This window comes from Triturus cristatus, chromosome 8, assembly GCF_964204655.1.
Source record: "Triturus cristatus chromosome 8, aTriCri1.1, whole genome shotgun sequence".
Lineage (NCBI taxonomy): Eukaryota > Metazoa > Chordata > Amphibia > Caudata > Salamandridae > Triturus > Triturus cristatus.
In genome coordinates, this window is record NC_140591.1 from 1,122,528,832 (window position 1) to 1,122,556,003 (window position 27,172).

At 43.7% G+C, this 27,172-nt stretch overlaps 1 protein-coding gene across 2 annotated transcripts in view; it reads right to left on the reverse strand.

Moving 5' to 3' along the window:
• The window catches only part of RASA3 (RAS p21 protein activator 3), an 886,845-nt gene that overhangs the window by 269,969 nt on the left and 589,704 nt on the right, over nucleotides 1–27,172 (reverse strand). For both annotated transcript variants that reach the window (XM_085622738.1, XM_085622739.1), the window contains exon 10: nucleotides 16,287–16,440. In XM_085622738.1, coding sequence (XP_085478864.1) covers nucleotides 16,287–16,440 — 154 coding nt within the window. The remainder of the gene's footprint in view (nucleotides 1–16,286; nucleotides 16,441–27,172) is intronic.

Here is a 27,172-nt window from a genome sequence, read left to right on the forward strand (position 1 = left end):
GCTAAAGATTAGAAATCCGCTCACCTATAAGTCGTTATATTTGTCACTGAACGTATTATTAATCAATTCATTCAATGGCTGTGACAACAGCATGATTCCTGAGTATTTTAATTCATTTGTTTGACATTGCTAATGTTTACAATTTAGTTTTCAAGCACTTTCAGTTGAACATACTTGTCAAAACGTTTTTATGTTGATAATACATTTATTATTATTTTTTTTATTGTAACTGTATTTTATATTGTTAGATGTATTGTTCTTTAACTATTCTATTAAGGTACCATTAAGGTCCAGACAAGAAAGGGTCAGAACGTCATAGCAAGGGGCAGAACGTCAACCTTTAAAAAAAAATAAAGGGGTCTGCTTCAGGCTCCACCAATTTTTGGCTAATAGCACTTTTTGGTATTAAGGCAATTATTCTGCAGGGCCCCTTTCAAAGGATTTAGAACGTTCACCTTGTAAACATGTAATCCATTTTAATCAGTTGGGATGCGAGACAAACTCAGACACTCTGGATAACATTTTGGACTTTTCTGTTTTAGTTTAGGGAGTGATGCAACAAAAACATTGATTAGTGCCTGTTCCTTAGCAGCGGCGGATCCCCTGCTAAGGCGGAAGAGCATCGCCCCACTGCTTTCAAGCAGTGCAATGGAGAAAAAAAATTGTATTGCAGTTGTCATAACAGCAGGTTAGGGCGGGCTGGGCTTCCCACGTCACAGGGAGGAGTGGCTGCTTCTGCTGCACCTAAAGTGCACATGACTGTTTGGCTGGCCGTCTTGGGCCGGCCAAACAGTCATGCGCACTTTGCATATTCTCCACCCAGGCTGAATTACAGCCTGGGTGGAGAACATGCCCCGGCTTCCACTCTCTCTCTGAGCGCCGAACCATGGCGCTCAAACCAATCATGACTCTGCTATTAGCAATGTTGTGATTGGTCAGGGGAGTCTAGAAGCCTGAGTGCTTTCTGCTCCTGGTTCCTGACCTGCGGAGGAGAGGCGGCGACTTGCGACGGCTGACGACGGCACCAGCGGGTACATTTTATTTTTTCTTTATTTCCCCCACCTTCCCCCGCCCCCGTCTCCTACCACCCGCAACTGTTTCTTAGACTTCACTTGCCATTTGATAAGGTAGATAGAGGTCTAAGCTGATTGTTGCTGGTATTTCTGTACATTTTGTGAGGGGCATTCAACTTTTACAAACCAGCAAGTGAGAGGATAAATTTAGGCACTTGATCTCTTAATTCGCCAAACATTCCAACGACTCCTAGACTCAAACAAGCATTAGCATAGCCAATAGGTCTCGCCTTTCGGACCTTATAAGTGTTTAGCCATGCAACAGTTGCATAGCTAAATACTTATAAGGTCCCAAAAGCGAGACCTATTGGCTATGCAAAGCAGCCGTGCGGCCGCGAAAGTGAAAGTGATCGCGATCACGATCAAACATTAAAGCGGCTGTGCGGCCGCGAAAGTGAAAGTAATCGCGGTAAAGCGCGACGTGCGCGCCCTCGCACATGCACTGTAGCTCTAGGCTGGCCTGGTAGCACTTTTTGGAGCCCTCTCAATAAGTCTCGCCAGACCAGCGCATGCGCTGGGTCAGGCGAGACCTAAAAAGGATGGGCCTTTGCCTCTGTTCACAGCCAACCTAAACCATCTGCTTACTGGCAAAACTCCACATTCCAAAAGTTACCTAACCAACAAAGGACATTGCCTAAATATGCAGAACGGGTGTTAGGTTGCAGGGGTTCCCTAATGCCCTGGCTTCGTTTTACCAAAATAACAACATGGTAGTCAATTTACACAAAGCGAAAGTTTTAATCTTTGGAAGAAAAATCCTCATGTTAGGAAACAGGCATTCAAAATATTAAAAAGTAAATAGACTTCCACACTACTAATATCTTTTTTTTTTTTTAACACTCTATTGGCTTGCATGTACGAATTCCAAGGCAGCCAACATGGCCCAAGTAACAACAACTCATAAAGTAAATTATACATTAACAAATAGGATGAAAAAAACGCAAAAGCATAAAAATAGGGAAATAATACAAAATTGTTCTGTCCCCCTCCCCTCACATCTGCAACACTTAATAAAGCCACACTACAAATATCGTGGCTTCTGCCTTGAGGAAAGAGCCGGACACTCATCATTCCGCAGCCTTACAGTCAGTCACAAGCTCATTCTATCAGCCCTGTGCACACTGGCCAAGAAAACGTCAAATCCTCTTCTAGAACCCCACTTAATGCACCATGAGAAAAATGAGTCCTTCTTTGGCCTTTGAGGTGTAGTCCTTTAGAGGAGGTCTATTTAATTTTTGGAAAATGAGCCAAGGTAACAGATTTAGGCCGTATTCAATGTACCGAGAATGTCCTTCCCAGGCACAAAACAACCTAAAATGTAAGGTACTCAAAAAGCCACGAGCACTAGAGAGGCACCTTACATCAACCAATGTTTTAATTCCAGGTTCTCTAAAAATGACACTAATGTGGAAGGACATATTTGAAAGACTCTATCGAGCTAAAAGCCGTTGAAGAAAGTTTTTTTGTATTCAGTAATTGAGCGGCAACTAAAGATAATTTCCTAAGGAAGGGCTTTGGTATGAGGATTCAAGCCTGGCTCGTGATTATCACTTAACAGGGCTTTAAGTGAGATGAATAAACTGGAGAGGGGAGGGGGGTGTGGGGGGTCTCTCAAAGGGGTGTGGCAGATGTAAATATGGGCGTGGCTTAAAAACACTGAAGCTAAAAATATGTGCCTAGCATAGTTTGCCGCCCGACTGGTATTTAGCTGTTTCTGTCATTCCAAAAAGAACAATTGATGGACAGAATGCAGAACAATGTCATTCATTCACCCCGGTACAGAGATCTGGGCCTAAATCCATTGTGTTTTTTACTCACCATGCCATTCCAGTTTAGACCCAGCCATATGCAAATCAGTCTTGACCCTGCGCCCAATGGGAACAGTCCAGCCTAAACTACCAGGCCAGGTCGTCCCTGGACTGGAAACAAGCATCCTAGGACCGGTTTCGGGCTACCAGCCCTCAACGACCAGGATAGCTTGACTCCAGTGGCATGGAGAGCACGGGAGCCACGTCTGGGCATACCCGTCCCCTCGGGGTGAAAATGCAAAAAGAACAATTGATGGACAGAATGCATTTTGCGATGCAGCGCGCGCTACGAAATTCGTTTTATTTATTTAATTGTTTACTTAACTGCAATTATCCATATTCCGGTTTTTAGAACCCCCCACCCTGCCCCTCCCCCGCCCTGCCTTACCGCCCCACAGAACTCTCTCCACGGGCCGCGGCTGCACGTGACCCACGTCTGGACATACCCGTCCCACTCGGGGAGACAAATGCAAAAAGAACAATGGATGGACAGAATGCAGTACAATGGCAGACATTCACCCCAGTACAGAGATCTGGGCCTAAATCCATTGGTTTTTTTTTGCTCACCATGCCATTCCAGTATGGACCCAGCCATATGTAAATCAGTCTTTACCCTGCGCTCAATGGGAACAGTCCAGCCCGAACTGCCAGGCCAGGTCCTCCCTGGACTGGAAACAAGCATCCTAGGATCGGTTTCGGGCTACCAGCCCTCATCAGCCAGGATAGCTTGACTCCAGTGCCTTGGAGAGCATGTGACCAGCCGCAGCCCGTGGAGGGAGTTCCGTGGGGCGGTAAGGCGGGGCGGGGGAGGGGCAGGGTGGGGGTTTCTAAAAACCGGAATATGGATAATTGCAGGTAAGTAAACAATTAAATAAATAAAACGAATTTCGCAGCGCGCGCTTCATCGCATTTTGCGATGCAGCGCGCTACGAAACTCATTTTATTTATTTAATTGTTTACTTACCTGCAATTATCCATATTCCGGTTTTTAGAAACCCCCACCCTGCCCCTCCCCCGCCCCGCCTTACCGCCCCACGGAACTCCCTCCACGGGCCGCGGCTGCACGTGACCCACGTCTGGACATACCCGTCCCACTCGGGGTGACAAATGCAAAAAGAACAATTGATGGACAGAATGCAGAACAATGTCAGACATTCACCCCAGTACAGAGATCTGGGCCTAAATCCATCGTTTTTTTGCTCACCGTGCCATTCCAGTTTGGACCCAGCCATATGCAAATCAGTCTTGACCCTGCGCCCAATGGGAACAGTCCAGCCCGATCTGCCAGGCCAGGTCCTCCCTGGACTGGAAACAAGCATCCTAGGACCGGTTTTGGGCTTTCAGCCCTCATAAGCCTGGATAGCTTGACTCCAGTGGCATGGAGAGATGGGAGTTTTTGTCATTGCATCCAGATATATAAAACAAGTAACATAACACCTACAGCATGCCAGGACTATTGGCTTTGGCAATGGGTGTTAGTTATATACGATAAATAAGCAATAGGTACGGCTCCGTTGTATAAAATATTAAAGATGCTTCAGTTCTGGAATGTTGAGAGTCTAAAAGAACTATAACGAGTCTCTTTGAAGTTACATCAAAGGCTGTTAAGGGTGGTACTGCTGCGGAGTTAAGATTTTTTTTCCACTCTGAGGGAGAGGGCAAAAATGGAGAGCCGATAGGGACCCGCCTCAGCACCTGCTTTTAAGAACTGCCGGTGCTGAGCACCAGCAGGGCCCGGCCCACGAAAAGCCCTGGCACCTACAATACAAACTATAACCAGCTACGCCTACACTCTTCCTTCCGGTATGTATTAAATGATACCTTCTCCACTACCGATTTAGCTTTATGTCAACATCAAATATCTCGCCCAAGTGGAAACTTCCATGAATTTGGAAGGAGCGCAGAGTATGTTAATATGGAGCAGGGTCCCCTTACCATATACTCTGTGCAGAAGTCTCGCACTGCTGCCTCGACAGAGGGACTTGCTACAACCTTCCCTCGTACAGTGCAATCTGCTAAAGGTCGGAGCACTCAGGGGGGGGGGGGTAGCGTGGTTTAACACATTCATGGAAGGAACGTCCGATCTTTTAGAAAGGGCTAAAATCAATTGAGGGAGACGTGTTAATAATATATTGTCGGGATACCACGTGACTAACCAGCTGCTAGCTTCTCTAAAGCTGGGACAGGATAGTGTTGTATTTACCAAATTGTATCTTCCCTTTTCACTTCATTAGTTGCACACAAGAATTTTGTAATGCATGTTTTTAATTTTCCATTTGGTATGTTTATAATTCACCATTTCCAATTACACTGTCGATACTTTCTTTGTCATATTTCAATTAACTGTATAATAAACTATTGCCACTATAATAAATACATCGAATAACCATCCATGTTAGAAGTGTACGGGCTTTACTTATCTTGGATTATGGGACCTTATCATTGACAGAGATGTCCAAGCATGCTGTCCGGAAAATTAGTCTGAACTATGCTGAACAATCATTTAGGAAAATCACAGCACACTTTAAAGTGTGTGGATCAATAAACTTACTAGTTTGGAATTCTTAAAAAAATAACTGTTTTTTTGTGTGCAAAATTATAATTGTGAAATTGATTTCCTCAAATTCGTTTAAACCATAGGTTTTGTTCTGCAGGAGAGAAATCCTGCAGCAGGGTCAATTTCCCGAAGTGCCATTTTCTGTTTGGTCCAGTAGAGGGCGATGGATGCTCGAAAAGCAATACTGATTGTATGAAGATATCTCATAACTGTGAAAGGCTAGACGCACTCTCAATCAACATCAACGCAACTGAAGATCGTAGTTTTCCAGAACGCAGTGGCATCCGAATAAATTTTATTTTTGTTGTTCCATTATAAAACGAGTGGGTTAATGTTGCGAGGTTCTTCTAAGTAGGGCCGGTCTGGGAACCCTAATCAGCCATGCAGTGCTTAATTTGTAAAATATTAAGTGCCAGGGCTCTGACCAGGAGGCCACTGCAGCTTGCACCACCCATCGCCCTTATTATCGCTGCCAAAACAACTACTAATCATCTGTCTCATATGAAAATGCGACAGTTCAGATAGTTCCAGGTCCCCAAAGCTAAAGGAATGGCTGGGGAGGAAGGTATAAGTAATTTTATAATGTATATTGTTTTCCTAAATAGCTGTGATACTGCTCATCTCTAATTTACATGAGCAGCGCCACCTTGTGGCAGACTGCCCTAAGTGTGGTGTTGACAACTAGGTGCCGGTGCCGAGCACCGGAAACCAATTAAGTGCCGGTGCTCAACACCGGAAAGCTCCGGCTCAAATTAAGCACTGTGGGCTGGAACATTTTGTCAGAGCAGCTCCCGTACAGTGCATAGTGAGTGCAGCGAGCGAGCCTGAGCATTTCAAAGGGGGGCTTTCAGGGGTTCACGCCCCCCCCCAAGAACATTTGGGGCAAAATGGTGCATTCTACACCACATTTGTCATTACATATTTAATTGTTTTAGCTTTTAAACATAGCAAATCATGACCTTACAGTGCACAAGGATACGGCAATCTCTGTTGGGGATGATTCTCTCACTATCACCCTCCAACAGTGCCTCTCATCTCTCCATAGCCCCCCTTCTCCGTGTATTTCATTTGTTTTATAGCACCTCTCAAACCAGCGTAGGGTGCCGGAGCACTTTAGATCACACACACATACATACAGAGCCCAAATAACCATAGATATGTAAATCAGTGTATAAGGAGTACTACATAAGGCAAAGGGGAAGGTGTAGGATTCATGTCATACATGCTGGTGGGCATTTTTTCAGAGTGCGTGGTCTGGCCAACCACAAACTCAGGATTCAGAACACAGTGACTAGAGTTAACTTTAATAATAAGAATTTATACCTACCCAAACAAACCTTTTTTAGCAACATCAGGATACTGAAAGGCTGGGGTAAAAAAACTAAGTTGCATATTTACAAGGGCTTTATCTATGCTTTTTTGGCTTACAAAGCCAAAAAGCGGAGATAAAACCAGCGCCCTATTTACAAGAGGGTGCTAACATGCATAATCGCATGTTAGCACACTTTTTCCCAACACCTTCCTTTCCATCTCCAATGAGATGCAAAGTGGGCGTTATTGGGCATACCCCGGATGGACTACCTTGCAAATATCGCTGATGTTTACATTGTGATATTTACAAGGCAGCCCACATGATTTTAGTAGATGTTAGATTTTGGTGAAAACTGCTGTTTTCGCCAAAATCCAATGTTTGCTAAAATCCTGACTTAGCCATCTCTAACATAGGGGGTGGATTATGCTGATAAGCAAGATTATCGCCGTTTTGCAGGGAACATCGCTGGAAAACCAGCGATTTTCTCTGCAAAAGGGTGATAACCTTGCGCTGATAATATTATTATCGCTGAGCATCGCTGGCCGTTGATAATATGCCCCTAACTTTCAAACCTGTACAGTTTGCATGCAGCTCTTTGGTGGCAGTTCATAGATCACTGTGCTAGATAAGGATTGTAATTTATGAACTTCACAGTAACACAATAATCTCTGTGACAAAAGCATAAACCCACTGAGCTAGGCACATGAAAAAATATCCTTTGGATGTGTATGGTACATGTTCTTTGCAGCAGGCATTTTAACCCACTGCGCTACCTCAGATGAGTCAAAACTGCCACTAGAAAAAACTTCCCTTCTTACCAGCAGGTACATTAATCATCCGAGTTATCTTGACACTTTTATTATTGCCGTAAAACTGCTGAATATACAAGGAACTTTGCAGTGCTTTTAAAACTGCTGCACTGCTACAAAACCGTCCCCCACTAATAACCCCTCCCTCCCTTCCAACTACCCAGGGAAACGCACGATGCCCGTTACTACCAGTCCGGCCTTGCTTCTGAGTACATATCCTCCACTGCTTGCCTAATGGTGCCTGGTGCTAAATGTCAGCTTAAATATATTAAAGCACATGTTGCCACCACTCTTAAATGGAAATTAAGGCGGGATGGTGACCGCTCGGCTATTATCTCTGCAACACTTTGTACCTATGGTATAGCACTGCTTCTGTGATTGTTATTCAATACACAGTAGCCTGTCACAAGCAGTGAAAAAAATGTTTTATGTTGTTATGAATCAACCAGGTTCAAAACCCGTTTATTCACTACTGTGAAATCTAACCTGCCGGCTTTCCCTAGTCTCCAGGGCCCGTACTGTAGATATGGTACGAAGTGTGCCACCCGGAGCCAACCACAGCAGAAAAAGAGCGCCCATCATCAACCCAGGAACGTGCAGACCATCAAAGTACACACTGCCTCACGCCTCTGGGGTAAAGAGCACATGAAATACCCAAGACAGAAGACCATATGGCCACCCCCTGCAGACCTCCATATGACACCACACCATAGGTCCCTATGACCATGAACACTGCACTCTAATAATGACCACAACAACGTGAGATGCAGGGACAGGCCACATCAGAAACCTAAACAAAAAGGAAAAGATTACAAACAAATTTAAAAAAACGAGGACAAGAAAGGAAACCTGACCATTAGAACACAGACAGTGGCAATTCATCACTAACCCACATTAAAGGGGGAACAAAAGCTCAGGGGCAGCCTCTGGCCCAAGGAGCGCCGGCACCAAAACCTCTACCATCAGGAATTGCACCCCCTTGTGCCCATTCTCAGACCTGGGAACTCACATGGTGCCGCTGAGTGACATACAATACCGGCTCCCATCACACAGTCACCCGGTGAGGACCCAATACCACACGGTGGCAGGTAAAACAAGCTGAAAACTGCTGCAAAAACTATATTTTCCAACATGTTTTCTGAGGTTTTGAACTTCCTACGTATATCGAGCGGTCTGAAAACACACCAGGACATCAGCAACAACCTCAGCAAGCATTTTTTTTTGAGGGGAAGGGTACTTGGGGGCAGAGTGGGGGCAAAAGTGCCTCTTGGGTACCACTCGCACGAGGTGCACCGCTCTTCACACACAGCGATTTTTGTTCAAGTCGGCAGGTTTGCCACCCACATGGGGAATGTCGGCAGGTTTGTCACCCTCTTGGATCTATCGGCAGCCTTCGACATTGTTGACCACAAACTACTCATCAAACCACTTCAAGAAAGGGCAGTGGCAGAGGAGGTGGTCCTACAGTGGGTCACCTCTTTCCTACAGAACCGCAGCCAAAGTATAAAAAACAAGAACTTCTAGTCTGACCCACTCCCCGTATGTAGGGGTGTCCCCTAAGGATTAGTACTCTCCCCACAACTTTTCAACATCTATATGGAGACCCTTACCTCAATACTCAAAAAAACCAACACTCCCTTCCACCTCTATGCAGACAATACCAAAATGTATCTGGAAACCTCCTCCATCGAAGACATCCAGAGACTGAACGCCACTCTACGAGAATTCCAGCACTGGCTCTCACGCAACCACTTAAAACTAAATCAGGACAAGACGGAAATCCTCCTCATCTCCAACAAAGAGGAGAACCCCCAAATCACAGAATGGATAAAAGCCATCGAGGCTCTCAACCACAATCTCACCCTAGCTGATTCTGCAAAATCGTTGGGAATCACTCTGGTCCCCAAACTAGACATGAACAAACACATCAAAAACACCGCAAAGAGCGCCTTCCTCAACCTTACCCACTCAACAAAATAAAACCCTTCGTCCCTCCGAGTGACCTCAAACAAGCTACACAATCCCTGGTACTGTCCAGACTGGACTACGGGATTGCAACCCTCACAGGAGCAGCAAAATCCCATCTTGCTCCACTCAGATCAACTCTGAACGCAGCAGCCAGAATGGTCACTGGAGTAAAGAAATATGATCCCATCTTGTCTGCACTCAGAGAGCTAAAATGGCTCCCTGGTGAAATGCGTGCCAACTTCAGAACCACCTGCCTCACGCACAAAATGTTGCACACAGGGAAACCCACCTACCCGGCTGCTAAACTCCAGAAGGCCGGTGAGTCTAGAACCCTAAGGAGCTCAAACACTCTACTCCTTATCCCACCGAAATCTCGCAGACAAAAAACCGCATCTCGATCCTTCGCAGGGAGTGTGCCGAAAGTATGGAATGCCCTTCCAGTCCATATCAGGACTAACACCTCCTACATAAAATTCAAAAAGCAGCTCAAGGACCTCCGCCTCAACCAATCTTTCCCAAACAGATAGCTGCAAACCAGTCGCCGAAGACAAACCATAGTAGCACATGGACACTTTGTCATCAATGACCTCTACCTCACTCTCTGCATGACTACCTCCCGCCCCCCCTCACTGGTCGAACCCCTCCGGGAGTCACTGGATCCTCTACGACTACCTAAGCGAGGTGTCATTTGTTCCCTGTACATTCTACTGCGATAACTGTCATATGTTCCCTGTACATTCTACTGCGATAACTTACTTTACGAGTGACATTTTGCACTCCATGTCGATATTTTGCGATGCGTCTTGGGACATTGTATATACTAATGTATCCTACGAGTGATTCATGCTGTAAAGCGCTCCGATACCTTCGGGTCTGGCGAGCGCTATATAAAACTCATAAAATAAAATAAATAAAATAAAGCTGGGGAACGTAGTGTGTAATGACAAGTACGAGGCAGCACTAAAACATTTCAACCTACAGCTCGACCCAGACTATGAGCGTTTCATCCTCAGCAGGGAAACCAAAAGGAAAGAGAATCCATCAACAGTTTTTATTTCATCTGTGAGAATTAGCAAGCATGTGTGTAGATGAGGATGCCAACAGAGAAGTTCAAGCACAAAGAATTCAAGGTTGTCAATCAGCAAGTTTAGGAAGATGGACCCTCTGCAAAAGGAGGAAAAGCCTCAACAAAATCCTCACCATGGGTATGTCACACGAATTAGCCGATGTTTAAGCCACCACACTAGAACCAGCTGTGGCAAAAATGAAACTAGGAGAGAATAAGGGATCAACCCTACCCATCTAAAGAGAAACAGCAAACATTTGATATGCAGTAGACAAATATTCAGCCTGACGCAGGGGCAGGAGTAACACCACAGGCTCAGACCCATACGGATACTGCAGAGGAGAACTCCTTTCTGCAGCCAGCTGCCCAGCACATTGCAGAACATGCTCTTTGCAAGAGTATGCAGAGGTTGTGGGAGGAGAAATGGAAGGATAGGGACGTCCCCAGCAAAAGTGAGGACTGGCTAGTCCGATCACGACATGATGGCATGATGAACAAACTTACAAGGCGATGGAACAAGCTTTTAATAGCCATGTCCAGATGAAGAAATCGAAGACGATGAAAACATTTTAACATTTTCCTGATTTCTTCCATTGAACAAGAGTCTAACAGCATGAGACTGCTCCCAAAATGTAAGGTCACCATCAGTGGGACAAAGATTGTGATGCTCTTATATACTCGGGCTTCAGTCAACGTCATGAACACAACACAATTCCACCTCCTCCGACCCAGGCCGTTGCATGCACAAGACAAGAACCTGCATCTTTGCCTCAGGGAGCCACTTAGCACTAGTAGGTGTTTTCACCACATCAGTGTGACACAAATCTCAGACTCTGCAGACCAGGTTCTTCGATGTCAATGATGGCACTGTCACTTTCATCAGATGCTACAGCAGACACTCTAGACTTGCTCACCTTTGCATGCTGCATCTCTAAACAGTCATAACACATGGCCTGGTGAAAAGGGACCATGGGCTTCCTCCAACTAAAACTCCCCTTCTTCTGCTCAGAAATGGTAAGGAAATCCCTACCCTTAAAACTCTTTTGGGGCCCTTAGGGAAATGTTTCTGTATTATCCTGGCCTTCCCCTGCCCTTTGTGTAGGGGAACCTGAAGCAACCTTCTTGTGGTTACTCCCAGGAACTTTCTTGGACACTCGGGTGCTGAACCAGAGACAACCTCCCTCGCAAGATCTCTGGGCACAGTGAGCTTGGAGTCTATCAGGTGCTGGTGAAACTCTGTAAGGCAAATACTCAAAATGTGCTTCTTACTAAAGAAATTGTACAGCCCATAGTAATTATTTACCTTACTGCCTTTCACAGAGCCATTCAGTGCCTTACACGACTACTTTACAAAATCTTCCCAAGGCTTGTCTGACAGTATCTGGCTATCCCTGAACTTCAGGGTATACTTTTCTGGAATTAGACCAAATTTGCAGATGAAGGTCTCTCTCATGGGGGCATACCTAACCTAGTCCAACTGATTCTAGGATACATAGTGGACCCCTCCCAACAATGGGCTTGTGCTTCCACAGACTAACACCTCAGTTCTCCCCAGGGAATCTATGCCTATCTTGTGCAACCTCATATTCTGCAAACTTCTTAACAATGTCATCCTGCACCAAATAACTCAGTTTCGGATCCTTCCTGTTGTGGACCCGTTGCTACCCTCTCGTAGGTACTTCTGTGGTGCAACCAACATCACTGGACTGAATGGTCATTCAGGGCCGCAAGTCTAATTTGTGCTGGCTTTTCTCATGTATCAGCAAGCGAGGTCCGAGTCTAGGAAGAGCCCAGGATCCCAGCTCGCATCCTACAGTGGGCGGAGTGCAGTGAGGGAAATCGTGCCCATCCCTCTCAACCGCCTTGAAAATTGAGGCCTGTTTGGCTCCCCTCAAGGCAGCGCTCCATTGGAAGCTGCCGAGGGAGCCGGGAAGAGAAGAGCTCCATACCATGGTGGGCGGGGCCGGTATCAGCCAGCCGTGTGTTGACATCAGGAGCTGAGCCACGAAGACTGATGCGGCAGTGCTGCTTGACTCCGCAGGAGTCCAGCTCCACTGCCTCCGACCGCAGTGAGACCGCAGTAGGGGCATTTCAGGAAAGCTCAAGAAGGGAGCTCTGCTTCTGTCCTTGAGTCTGCGGCAGTGGTGGGCAGAGTGTGGGGACATGGCGAAGACTTCCCTGCAACCCAGAGGTGATTCCCTTCTTCCTGCAACAGCAGCCTGTGGGACATGCAGCGAGGTCAGTGCTGCCTACAAGCTGGCTGCAACTGCACCACAGGTTTGTGGGCAGCTGCCTTTTTCAGCGTGGTAAGTGGGGGACTCAGTGAGGGTTTCCCACCTAGGAGTACCAGTGTGTGTCCCCTTCCTTTATGCCTGTATATCTTGGGGCACGATATTGTGTTTGAGAGAACGGGGCGAGTTCTCGACAGAGGCCCCCCACATCATTCTAGAATTTGCAGGCATTGTCATATAGTGCCTAATAGGAGCACAGGCATCTTGGCGCCCTCTACCTTGTATTGGTGACTGGTGTGCGTTCACCCCCCAAGAGACAGGACTTGCCCAGATACGATGATGCCAATGCCTTATGTAGGGATGTATTTTATTATGAGTTTAGGACCGGCGCAGTCTTGAAGTATTTACTAAAGTGCCCTGCTGATGATGTTGATGCATAATGCTTTATGCTAGGTGCAATCCTACCAGTAGTTACTGGTTATCCTAACTATGATGTTTATTACAATTGCCCAATTGGCAAAGTGCTTACTGTAATCCCTATGAAGTCATGACAAGTGCTTAGTGGCACAGTAATATATGTGATTATGATCTAATGTGTTTTTATGAATAATACAAAGGATATTTTTATATAACCTCGTGTGAAGTCTCTTTTGTGGTGTGCCCAGTGTGTCACTGTTGTGCAAGTGTGTTGCGCAAATGCTTTACACATTGCCTCTGGCATAAGCCTGACTGCTCTGCCAAGCTACCAAGGGGGTGAGCAAGGGTTATCTGCAGTGTGTAACTCCCTTGCCCCGACTAGTGTGGTGGGTTCTGCCTGGCTTAGGTGTATACCCTAGCCAACCAGAAACCCCATTTCTAACATTGCTTGTTCAGCATCGGTCCTCATTGCTTGCACATGTATCTCAACTCCGCCATGCTAAAGCTCTCCAAGTTAGCCAAATCCACCTCTATGATCCCAAAAACTAAAGGTGCAAAAAATAATGTAGATACCAATTAAAACTGACCCAATTAGAACCAAAACCTAATTAACAACCCGGAAAGGTTTTTTTGCTGTCAATTTACAAAGTGATGTTTAATTCCAACCTTAATCACTGTGTGGTACTGCAAAACACCTGGATCCCACCACTGAACACCAATGTAAGAAAAGTTATTATTATTTGGGATGGGTGACTGTCCGCTTCAAATAATAATCACAATGCCTTATCAGCGTGACCCTTCCAATTCACTAAATAAACCTTAGATCAACTCTCTGGTAGCTATGGCACAGAGTAGACAGGCTTAACTTAGGGCAATGTGTAAAGTATTTATGGATTATGGAAAAAGTAATAAAGTCAAAATGCGAAACAATAAAAATCCCCTAAAATAGAGGAAAATGAATAACAAAATGCCACCAAAATGTCAAAAATACAATGGGGGAACAAGAGATATGAATTCTAAAAGTTCCAAGTAGAAATAGCTGTAAACAGTGCTAGGCACAAATGATAGCCTATGGTCGTGGTGCACTGGGACCTAGGCGCAATTTCAGGCTGGCACCATGCACCATAGGTCGGGTACACCAATTAGGTTTGTCCCTGTCATAGATTTTACCTTCTGAATTAGGGTTTTAAGTCACAACTAACCAAAGAAGAACATTTCTAAACCCTCCAAGACACCTGCGGAGGCACCTAAAGAATCACAGGGTGTCAGACAGAGGGTTCAGTCCAGGCCCAGTTGCCACTGGTCAGCTGGGTAATTTTAGATAAAAGGCCTTTTGTTGCTTCCTGTCTCTCTGTCACACAGGTCAGCCAACTATCCCCTGGAGTCCACTTCTTTGTCATGGTTATACCGAGGGAGCATGTCCAGTCATTTGGTGCTCCTCTCAGGCATAGATAGCAGGTTTCATCCTCTACTGATTTTCTGCTGGTCCAGAAAGTATTCTGAAAAGGGAGCCTGAGAATGCCGCAATAATGCCGACCACTAACTACTGGATGGGAGTAAATCCTGGTCCGTCCCTAACCAATGTGGTAAAAGTTCCTGTTCCCTAACCTACTTTCTTATGCAGTAGTTCTTGTTGTATCAGGCACGTCCAAGATTGGTCACCCTAAACTAGGGTACTGATACTGGGGGGGTGAGTGGGGAGTGTGCTTAAATTAACACAAAAATCCAGTTTGAAGTAGGCACTGTACCCACAACAAACCCAGAGACAGTGTTTTTGTAGGACAAAAGCAGGCTTCTGCAGCAACCAGAATGGGATCCACAACAATTGTCTTTGCATTCTGTTCTCTCCTTTTCAAGTGCACCCCGATCAATACATGTGGTTCAACTGAACTGCCAAGCAGGATTTATCAGAAGGAGGCCAGCAGCCTCACCCTGCATACTCTATTGAGCTCAGAGGAGTCATATCTGCCATTCAGGTCAGTCTTTTGTTTGCTAATGGGAGGCATTTTACACATATTTCACACCTATTCAAGACTAAACATGGGAAAGCATCCACAATGAGAAATAGTACCATATTTGCTTCCTTTAGATAGAACAACAGGGCTCCTCTCTCATAATCACCTGGAATTACTTGCCGCAAACATCCCTGTTGTTTATACAACAAGGTATTCAGCAAAATCTGGCTCACAAAATATCCATTGTACACACTGAAATAAAGTTCCAAATGCCATCATTTTAGACAACTATCAGAATGATGTGATGGTTGCACTGAACCAACATGCTCCTTTAATGTATAGGCAGTAAGTGATGGTCTGCAAACTAGGAGGCCACACACATACTGGATTTTAAGGCAACATTTAAATTTCATCTGGTTCATTGTAGAGACAGACGGTTTTTGGTATAAAAAGAAGGGAAACTGATGAGGTAACTAACAGTAAATACTCATCTTCCCTTTACTACCACCAGTAAGACAGCAAAATATTGTAAACAAAATATCAACTGACCTAAATATCACTTAGAAAAATATTGTACTCTGAAAATAATAATAGAGAATCCACACAAAATAGGAAAATAGTCTTGCAAATAATATTTAGCATTTATATGAGTGATATTCTTACATACAACTGCTACTGTTACAATAAAACAAAACATGATCAATCCACAAACTAAATTTACACTTGGGTGGTTTCATTGTTGAAGAATCATCAAATAAGAGCCAGGTTGGGTGTGTCTTCCCACCGACAAGCTGGGGAGATGAAGATCAACAGTGAAACAAAAGTCAGCTTCTCACAAAGTTTCAGAGATGAAACTGAAGACATTAAGCTTGCCTATGAAGTTATGTACAATTTACCAAAACAGGGCTTGATTCACAAACTAATTTCCATAGTTAGGCATAAGTTACAGCCAAAAATTCAACTGTAAGGCAGAAGTCAGTCATAATTAAATCACACATACATACAAAAAAATCTTTGGGAATAGGTTCCACCCAGAGCTCAATGACGTGAAATGACGTGAAAGCATCAACAATGAGTAAGAGTAAATTACCTCCACATCTGCCGATTTCAACAAGAGGTCCCGGAGAGGGTTGTAGTACTCGGAGGAAAAAACGTGGTCCTCGGTATAAACCACATTAAGCCGTAAAGAGCCAAGCTCATCACATTTGAGTGACTTTCCATTATCTCTAGGCAGCAAAAAATACCTGCAGGACACGACAAAAAATTTGATTACGAACAACGTTTTTGGATCAGGATTGTGAATTTACATTTAGGTTGGAGAGTAATTCATTGAAATCCCAAGCTCCTCCACATCGCTTTAATTAACATTTTGTTCTCTTGGAGAACTCCGCTGGCATTTCCAACTGAGGTCTCTGACTGCACTCATGCCCGGGGCTACATGCGGGATGACAGCAGAAGAACAACAGTTTAGACTACCATCACATGATCGCTACAAATCCTTTGTATCAATTGTCACCCACCCCAACAATTTTTTGGGTGCTCAAGAAGGCTCAATCATCAACTATGTTTTTGAAATATTGCCCCTGGCTTCAGTCCATTATGCAGTCTTTGATAACCACAAAATTACACGCTGCACACTAATTGTGTAGGTGCAACTCCAAAATGTTTGTACACCACCATTTTTCTAATTGAGCAAATGCAGGAAATCCTAGTAAACTTCTCTGTTCAATGGTTGTAGGGTTCAGCTGCATGTCCGAACTTCTGCGTAATGGCCATCGAATCCCAAAATGACACTACAGCCATGGTCTCAGTGGCCATTTTTAAATTTGTTATAAGACATGGCCTCATATTCTTGTTTTAAAATCTTTTTTAATCGATGTTCCCGTGCAAATCCAGTACTTTTTGCCTTCACCTCACTTTTTTGATAAGAGAGCAGTGCATCATGGAATTTGTTGCTGCATTCAAAAATCATTGTGCCCCAAAACTCTTCAGTGTCAGAGTAGCATTCTTTTTAATTTTAATTATTTAAATATCTCCTACAAGGTCATGGTGAATCCTTGTATTCCCTACTGATGATCACACAACTAAAACAAAAAGGGTCCTTTCTTGGTAAAATTCTGGCGCCCATTTGATCTTAGATGAAGCTAAACCAGAAGATCAAAGTGAAAAAAACTACTCTTGACAAAGAACAAGTTGTACTGCAGGAACAAAGGCTTTTAGGACCAAAGAAATGCACTGTTTTGCCCATCATCTAGGATTGCCCCAAAGATCTGGGCCTTTAGGAAAGATTAGAGAAACAATATGGAGGGGGCAGAGGGTACGCTGGAAGTGCTTGGTCTCCAGGACCAGGAACGAGCTGTACAGTGATTGCAGAAAAGTAGATGTGCTAATCAGCCACTTGTTCAAGCTGGCATCTACCTGAAACAGCTGGTGATACAAATGCCCTGGTGATGACAAACAGAACTTTGCTCAACAACTTGGAGGATGTATTCACACAAAAAGGAATCTTATGCTCTTTCTTCTCTCCACCCACAGACCACTGATTCTGACAGGCAGTGTAGAAATAGTGCACCCCTTAGATCTGCTGTGGACAGACAATCCTACTCTGCGATGAAGACCATGATGAGTGACATAGTGGTCTTCTAGAAATGATTACAAAGAACGAATTTGTATACATTTAAGAGGCTGATAACCATTTCACCATTAGGGGACTTTAAGCCCCAGCATACGAGGTGGCAGGGAAGACAGCAGGGACCTTTGCAATGGATGAGGAGGAGCACAAGTCTCTGCGGGGCTACAATGTGCCATAAGCTTTCGGGCTCCGTGGGACACTGTTTTCACCATTGGGGAACTCTAAGCCCAAGCATACCAAGTGCCAGGGAAGGCGTTAGCCGCCCTTGGGATGGGAGATGAGGAGTAAGAGCCCCTGTGGTGCTACAAAATGCCATAAGCATTTCCGCTGCACAGGACACAATTTTCACCATCAGGGGAATCTAAGGCCCAGGGTACCATGTGCCAGGAAATGGGCCACCGATCATTGTGACTGGGGAGAAGGAGCATCAGCCACTGCAGCGCCACAAAGCACCATAAGCATTCCCGCTGAACACCGTTTTCACCATGGAAGGACTCTGAGCCCCAGCATGCCAAGCACAATGGTAGGTGCCAGAGGCCCTTGAGACGGGGGAGGAGAAGCATGAGTCCCGTATGGCTACAAAGCACCATCATCATTACCGCTGCACGGGATGCGCGCAAGTTGTGCCCAGACCAAGCCTAGGCCACAGACATGCCCGTCTAAGTCCGTCAAAGCCCAGAGGAGGCTAGGCTGGACACTCCCTCTTTCGGCTGTCTTCCAGCTGCATACCACTGCTGTGCTAAACTGTAAGTGACTGTCCTTCTTTGTTGAGGCCTTGTTAAGGCTTATTTAGTCAAACCCATCAATTTTTATTGGCTATCGTTTAATGTCAAGCTACGGGCATATTTTATTGCTTCTTATTGCTCAGTAGATGTGATTGTACTTAAGCAGCTATGGCAAAAACAAAGCCGCCAAGCAGCCTAGCAGCCAATGTACAACAACAGTTACTCTCACACAAATACTGCAATCCAATACTGGATAAGTGCTATAGGAATAATCAACAAGAAGATTTCATCTACACAAGCTCAGACCACTGTCTTCAAAGGCCTGAATTTTAATCCTGGAAGCCCTTCCACTAATGTATCAAGCCTGGGTCAAAATAAAGCAGAGGGTGCTAGACAAATGGCGTGCTACCCAAAATCCATGTTTCCTTTCGGAGGACCCAACCATTGAGGGTCAGCTCCCCTTGCATCGGTGACTAAGAAAAAAAAATATTACCCAATCTATATTGACAGATTCAGAATATCGCAATGTGCTAATTACAGCTAGAGAGTCTGGTACTAACCCCGTGCCTGAAGTGGGACTAGAGGAGCTTACAACTCCTAATGTTACGGATTTAGTCTCTCTCTTCCGAACTGGAACTAATGCTATGGAAGGGAGCTATGGAAGGGAGAATAATCAGTCTGTTAGACAAACCTAGGGAGTGCCTCTCTGCAGTGGAAATACTAGTTCAGAAGTGTCTGGATAATCAAAGATACTTGGAGGCCCAACTCAAGGGTCATCTAGCTGCCCCGTGCTGACAGCTCTGAGGGGAAGTTCTGCTGAACAAACCCCTATAAGGAGCAACTTAAGGGGTACCCATTCCCGGCCTGTCTCCTCAGGACAGGTGCAGAGGGAGAGAACCTTGGGTCAGATTACAGGGCCTCGGGCCGGCAACTCAGCTGAATTCATTGGAGTGCAGCCTTTGTCTTTAGCAGCCAATAATACTCAAACTTCTTCTTGCTCTACCCAGAATTCTCAAGCCAATGACTGTACCCTAGATTTGCCACCCCAAGCAATCCCGTACACATTGATTCTTACCAAGGTGCCCATTTTGGATCTGGATAGTACTAAAGCTGTGAGCAACTCCATAACAAAGCTGTACACTGGCTGGGGAAACAGGGTGCTGATGTGGGGATGATGTTTAGTGACATTAATATGGTTTGCAGGGTAAAAGTCAGTAATATATATTATATAATTTTTATAATAGTTGTTTTGGAGGGGGTAGTAAAGATTTTTTGGGTAATCTTTTTGATGTTTTGAATAAGCATTCTCTTGTTTTCAATGCTGATGTATGTAAAATTTGAGCTGCTGATTTTAATGTGGCTACGTGTTCCATGTCTGGGAATGATGTTTGTGGTCTGAAAGATCTCAGGGGATAACCATATTCTCATTGTATTCATGACTTATATGGGATTGCATTGAATGATATGATTATTGCTTTGAATCGGATGTTTGCCACTGAAAAGATGCAAGGGTCTGTGTCCCTTCTATCTCATTTAAATTATTATATTGTCATTCCCTCCTGCCATAGTGATCACAATTTGGTGACCATTGAGCTGTTGATAAAGGGCCAGTTGGTTATGGCTGGTCCTATCCTTAAAATGATTCAGGCTTCTGGTCAAAAGGGAGGGTGCCTAAGATGGTTAGGGGTTGATCCTACTTTATTGCTTCCTTCGTTGTTTAATTCTAACATGGATCATTTCCAAATTTGTTTAGCACCAGACACTGCACAAACTACTGTTTTTGCAACATTTGAAACACTTTGTGCACAAGCGCATGCTCTATGAATCAACCAGAGACCTCTGAAATCAAGAACTCATGAAGAGTGGTTTGATAGAGCCTGTACTAAGGCCCAGAACTCTTTTACACAGGCTCTCCATTCAGTCCCTAGGGATCCAATCTCTACTTACAGATTATGAAACAGATTATGAAAGACAGTAAAAAAACCCTGAGAGAAAAGGCATTGGAGAATTTGCTCCAAGCTAGTGAGACGAAAAACTCTCTCTTTTTTGGGTCACTATCAACTCACTGTTGTTAATTCAGGGTGATCTGCCATAATTACCAACACTGATGTCTGAACAGGACTGTATTGATCATTATGGGAAAGATTTTGCCACGGATTTAGTTGTTGATGTTCCTTCTAATATTGATTTATTTCGGGCTGGTAAACTTGTCGGAATTTTTCTGCAGAAGAAACACAACAGCTCATCATTGCCAGGAGATGTGGAAGAGCCCCTGGTTTGGATGGAGTTCCGGCAGATCTTTTCTGTGCCGAGCTGTTAGTCTGGGGTCCGTTACTTGCTAACGTATTTAACTTAGCCTGTAGTGGAAGTCTACCTAGGACATGGAACAAGGCAGTCATAGTTCCTATTTTTAAGAAGGGTGATAAGGCCAGTCCTGCCAATAGCCCTACTTAATTCTTACACTACAATCTTAGGCAGGGTGCTCTTAGAAAGACTTGAGATTGATTCTTCAACTAAAATCTTAGGCAGTGTGCTCTTAAAATACTTGCTAAATGGGTCATATGAACATCTATCCTCTCTGATCTTCAGTATAGCTTTTGCAATGGTATTGGTACTCTTGAGCAGTGCCTCAACCTTGAAGTGATAATAGGGAAATACACCAGGGCTAAATAGGGAATGGACCTTAGCAGTGCATTAGATAGCGTCAACCACAGCAAACTTTGGACTGTATTGGCTTGCGTCGGAGTTAACCATGGAATTAGACATCAACTGTTCAATATTTATTTGAACACATCTGCTAGGGTCAGTTATGGCCTAGGTGGCAAATGCACCAAAAGCTTTGCAATTAGGCATGGGGTTAGACAAGGTTGCGTCTTAGCCCCGTTTCTCTTCTCACTGTATATAAACAGTCTGGAGATGGCCTTGCTCAAAACCCCTCCAGACATACCCAAGATTGGCAATAGGTTAATTCCCGTGCTGATGTATGCGGATGGTGCCGTTCTCATGGCCCGTATGGCATATGTACTGCAGTCTCTCCAACATATTTTTATTCAATTTATGGGAAACCTACACTTCGTAACAAACACCCAGAAAACCTGTTATAACTAACGAGGTAAAAAATGATCCAAAACCCGATTTTAAGAATCAACAAGATCTTTATTCCAGTTGTGCCCCCACATTTGGGTACCTCTGTGTTTTGTTTAATTATAAGAGTAGGTGAACCCCGCGGGTAAATATCAAATTACAGCAATTGTTTGGAAGTTTGGGGGCGGTGTCTAGATTTGCCACTAGGCTTGGCTCACACCCATTGAAAGCAATGTGCTCTCTATATAGCTCTAAAGCTGTGTCAGCTGCTAGCTATGGGGCAAGCATTTAGGGGTATTCAAGGCTGGACAAAGTGCAAATTATGGAGAATGGTAACTTGAGACGTATGGTTCCGGTCCCTCAATATACTTCGACTTCTATCTGCCACAGCAAATTTTGTCTGCCTTTTATTGTGGATATCATAAAGGCAGCACCTATCTTTTTGTGGCATTCGATTTGGATGAAGACTGAAGTAGTCCTCCATAGGGATATTGTAGTCGATTCCCACTCCCTTGATCAATCGCTTGAGATACCCTGGCCGTGTAATATTAGGGAGGCGTGGTCATCTCTGAATATTGCTTTTATTCCTACTGAGGGGTGTTTTACCTTTGAATGCTCAAAAGTAGAACTAAAGGCCAGGTTACGCGGGGTGGCAAAGGCTGCAAGAGATCGACACGATCTCTCAAAGAGTTCAGTGGCTTCATACTTATCCATTTGCCCAGTGTGCAGCATGAAGCCATATCTAAATGATATTTTATCTACCCACCATAGGTACATTCTAAATAGGTTCCGTCTCAGTTCAGTCCAATGCATGGTGGCTTGCCCATTGAGAGGCCAATGGAATAAGAAAGGAGGAGATGTCCTTGTGACGGCCGGTCTGTCCAATGTACTATTTACTTTGTTTTCTTTTGCCCTTCCTATCGCTTTTGTAGAGCGTTATTTATAAGACCTCATATTTTAAATTTTAGACAGTGTAGGCAAGCCTTGCTGTTCCTACAATCTGTTTCTAATCAGTTGATATGTTTATCAATTGTTAATTTTGCCTCTGCTGCTGTGTGTATTTGGAAGCATTCGCCTGATTTTTATGCTATGACTATATCCAGTTGACAGTGTCTGTCATGTATCCATACATATTATCTCACGTTTAAGTGTCATGTATTAGCTGCGGTTGTGGACAGGGCCGGCTTTAGTCCTTGTGGCGCCTGGTGCGAGAATCATTTTTGGCGCCCCCACCCCACATGAACGCCTCCTCGGAATTTCTCACTACGACCGGGCATAAGTGCCCTCATCTCTCCAATCATAAATTTTTGCTGAACACAGCGCCCAACCCTGAGGTCGGCATCCCCTCCACAGGTCAGCGCCCAGTGCGGCTGCACCAGTCGCACTGCCCTAAAGCCGGCCCTGGTTGTGGACCAAGTTATATGTGAGGGCAGCACCAGGCTATCATTACCACCAACATGGTGGATCATTAATTAGGTTTTGGTGTTTTTAGGTTCAGACACTCTCCTTTGCTAGCCTCAAACGTTTGCGCTCAGCCATTGGTGGTGGATATAGAGTTTTGCAACCTTGTTTTTACTTTATTGCTAACGTATCAAATCTGCTGTTTTTATTGTGCACTTGGTTTTAAATGCATTGTTAATTTATCAACTGTGTTAATTTTACTGCGTGCTTTTATGGTTTTCCATAAGTGTAAACCGAATAAAGAAATAAAGAGCAAAAGATAGAAGAGGCTGAAAATATGTGCACACCTCCTAATTTCTTTTCCACAATGCAATAGCGGGATATGAAGCCTTGCCTGTTAAAATTCCATGGAGACCATCTTTAAAGTAGTCTATGCACCAGTGAAATAACACCTGTTCTGAAGAATTTAGGGGTGGATAATGACCAGAAACTATAAAGCATTATTAAAAGCATCTATGAATCCTAAGAAAACAGCACGTTACATACTGGTACCAACAGATTTACATTTTTCTTTGGGTATTCTAGGTCAACATGCTGTAAGTTATTCTGCTATCTAGTAGCTGGGCCTGGAAAACATGCTTGTTTAAAATAAAGTTTTCTATTGTAGGCTTCAACCATAGGTTGAGCCTGATTGTCTATTGATGAAGTCAACCATAATCTCACAATGACTCACTACATGACCTCTGTTTTCATACTTCTTTTTCCTCTTCTTCGATTATGACTGAGAAAATTCATCTCTAAAAACGGGTTTTCATATTTATTTCTTTGTTTTTTCTATGTTCCGTTTCTCCAGGATGGTGAGAGATTTGCATGTCAATCTTTAATGGCCCCAAGATTCAAAGCCACACCTCACCATGGGTGCTTTGGCCAAGAAGCTGTCATCCGGCTGTTTTGGCCTTTTAAGAGCCCTCAGGAAGACACTTAGTTGGTTGCAGTATCTGTTTATAGAGTGGTGGTTCAGGGCCTGATATTATCCTGTCTTGAGTATGGGAATTCTCTTTATCAGGGAAGTCCACTCTCACTTACTAAAAAACTTCAGGAAATACAGAATGCAGCACCACAAATCGTTTTGGGTATTCCCAAATTTCAGGCTGCATCTCCTGCACTTGCCACTTTACCCTGGCTACCTAAACACAAAAGTTTAAAGCGTTATTCATGGTTCATCGTGCGAGGCACATGAAGGCACAGCAACTCCTCCATCATTTGGTCAGCACTAACAGTCCCAAAGGAGAGCTAAGATCTAGCAACCTGAGTCTTCTTTCCATCCCTAAGGTGAAGAAAGCTCAGTGTGCTGGGTGATATTTTGCCTACCTTGCCCCCAAACTGTGGAATGCCTTACCCCTAACTCTGAACTGAAATACAACCTACTCAGCTTTAGGAAACAACTCAAGACTTATCTGTTTGCTTAATATCGTATTGAGCCAGGTAGACCTTACAGCGCTGGGAAGCTTGTTGGGTAGTCATGTGGTTGAAAAATACTTTTGATTTGATTTGAGTATAAGCAAGTAACTTGTTACCTTTTCAGCATGAACCTAATCTAGATTCCCATACTGTACATCAACTGCATAGTAGTATTACCCTAGGGTGGTTGGCGAGTGCAAGCAGTAGCAAACACATGTTCTAATTCTTCTTTGACTTACTGTTGCCTCTTGTTGTACATGCATATCTGAATTATTTTGTGACAGTGTCTATAACTGACAAAGATATCAATGCAAATATGATTTAGTGACAAATTTAAAAACTCTAAGATTGCTAAGCACTTTATATTCTGCTTGCTTTTAACATATTTAATTTGTTTACACAATCCTTCTCACAACTGCCCTCTTTGACTGTCTAATTGGCATGACTGCCTAATTGACATTATCCTATCAGAGTAATACATCAAGGCTCTTTTAATATCCACCGTATGTAAAACCCTTTCTTTCTGCTTGTGTAATTGGGCTCTTAAGGAACACAGAAAGCCGTATGGTACGATTTATTAAAAAAGCTGAAACTGCCTTGGGAATAAATTTATGATATGTGTGCATTGCTAACTAATCAGAGTGGATGTATAAGTGCAACTGTATAAGCATAAGCGCTTGCAATTTAGTAATTCTCCATAATGTTGTGGTTGCAATTAAGGAAGCAGCTTTAATAGTTAGGTGTTTGAGACTTGCTTTATACATACTTTCCATTGGTGGTAACAATGTATTCAAGTTTGCTGCAGGTTGCACCACACTGCGATGTGGATAATGCCTTTTACATCTTCTAGAAAAGCTTATATAGCTGGAAAAGAGATCAACCTTGAGCACCTCTCCTGTCAGTTAAAATGGCTGCCAAGTGTACTCGCAAAGAAGGACAGCTCAGACCACAATATAATAAATATAATAAATATTTCAAAAGGACCCCAAGCTCCGGTGGATGTTATGTGAATTTGTCAGACACCACACAACAAGATATTTAATTTGTTATGACCTCAGGAGCCACATTGCCAAATTGAGAATTTGTGGTTTGGGTGTGATATTTTCCCTATTTGAATAGTAAGTAAATGTAGAATGGGATTCCATCTCTGAGGGTGATCTACAGCCACTGCCATGAGATGTGAAGAACATGGGTGTCTCACCCATGTTAGTGCCACCAATATGAGGGCCCTGTGAGTGATCATGAATTTGTTAATGACTCATGCTAGCAGCTGGAGTGGAGGACAAGTGTAAGCAAAGATCATTGACTAGTTCACCTACAATGTATTTCCCACTGACTAGGGATGTGGATGCCTGGATGAGAAATCTTGGCAGTTTGCTTTTTATTTTGTGGCGGGTGGATCGATTAAAGGTGTATACCATTTAAAAAAAATATTGGTTACAAGTGAATTCCAAGTAATTTTAACCCGCTGTTTTTCTGTTTAAGGCAGGTGCTGTAACATTACTTTCTTGCGGGACATGGAGTGCTACCATAAGAATGTTACGATATGATAAGCTCCATCTTTCCTGTGCCAATTTTGATAGGGGAAATAATTAGATACCACAGCTTGTCCAGTAAGGTAGAGGTGTTGTATTATCTGAACACTTGGGCCACACAACCAAACAGCTGTGTTTGCAGGTTAATACATTCTAGGTATGTGGTCTTCAGTTCCAACACACAAATGCGTTGTACAGCTATTTTATTATTTCAAAGGCCCCCTCACAGGATACATGTCAATGGTGCCCACATCCCATGTGGACATAACCAGTAGAAAATTGAGATTGATGGTTGTGAAGTTGACTACAAGTGTGCAGCATGCTTCCCAGGTTTCTGGGGCATGAATACGGTCTTTTACTTTAAAGATATCATGTCAAAAGCTGAGCCTGAGGTAAAGCTTGATCTCATCTGCATATTCATGCCCATCTCCACCATTTAACTCCACTTAGAGGTTCAATGTCCCACTTGACTGACTAAATCAACCCTTGAAGGACCACACATCTTAGGGTGAGAGCAGGATACTCAAAAAATGTGATCTTCATGTATTGGTATCTTCTTAAGAGGCAGGAAGAGAATCAACCCAAGTTGAAACCCATCAATGTCTACCACATTATTCTATGGTTAACATATTACAAGTTAAGCCAAACTGTCATACAAAGTATGGAAGTGCATAAAACTGACTCAATTTAGCCAGTCTCATCAAGAAATTTCTGCTACCCCTCAAGGCAATGCTAACCACGTATTCATTAGCGCTAAAAGGTTTAATCATGGGTCCCTGATACTAGAAAGGATACAACAGCTACTACTGGAGGAGAAGAGGGGAGTTCAGCATTAAATATATTTGTGTCATCCTTTCTAGACAATTCAATTTGGAAATCTCCTTCATCTTGAACGGAAGTTGAACAATTTTGGTGGATCCCAGAATGTTAGAAATAGCTCCATGTGAAGTTTAGAGACCCAAAAATGTAAATAAAATCCAACACACTGAATCAGTTATTCCATGGTATGGCCACTACAACATGGAATTAGTTTCGTATTGACACTCTAAATTTCATTTTATGAAAGTAAACAGCATTTTTGATCAGTTTTATGATGGGTAAATGAGGGATAAAATCTCCAATTACAATGTTTATTCTA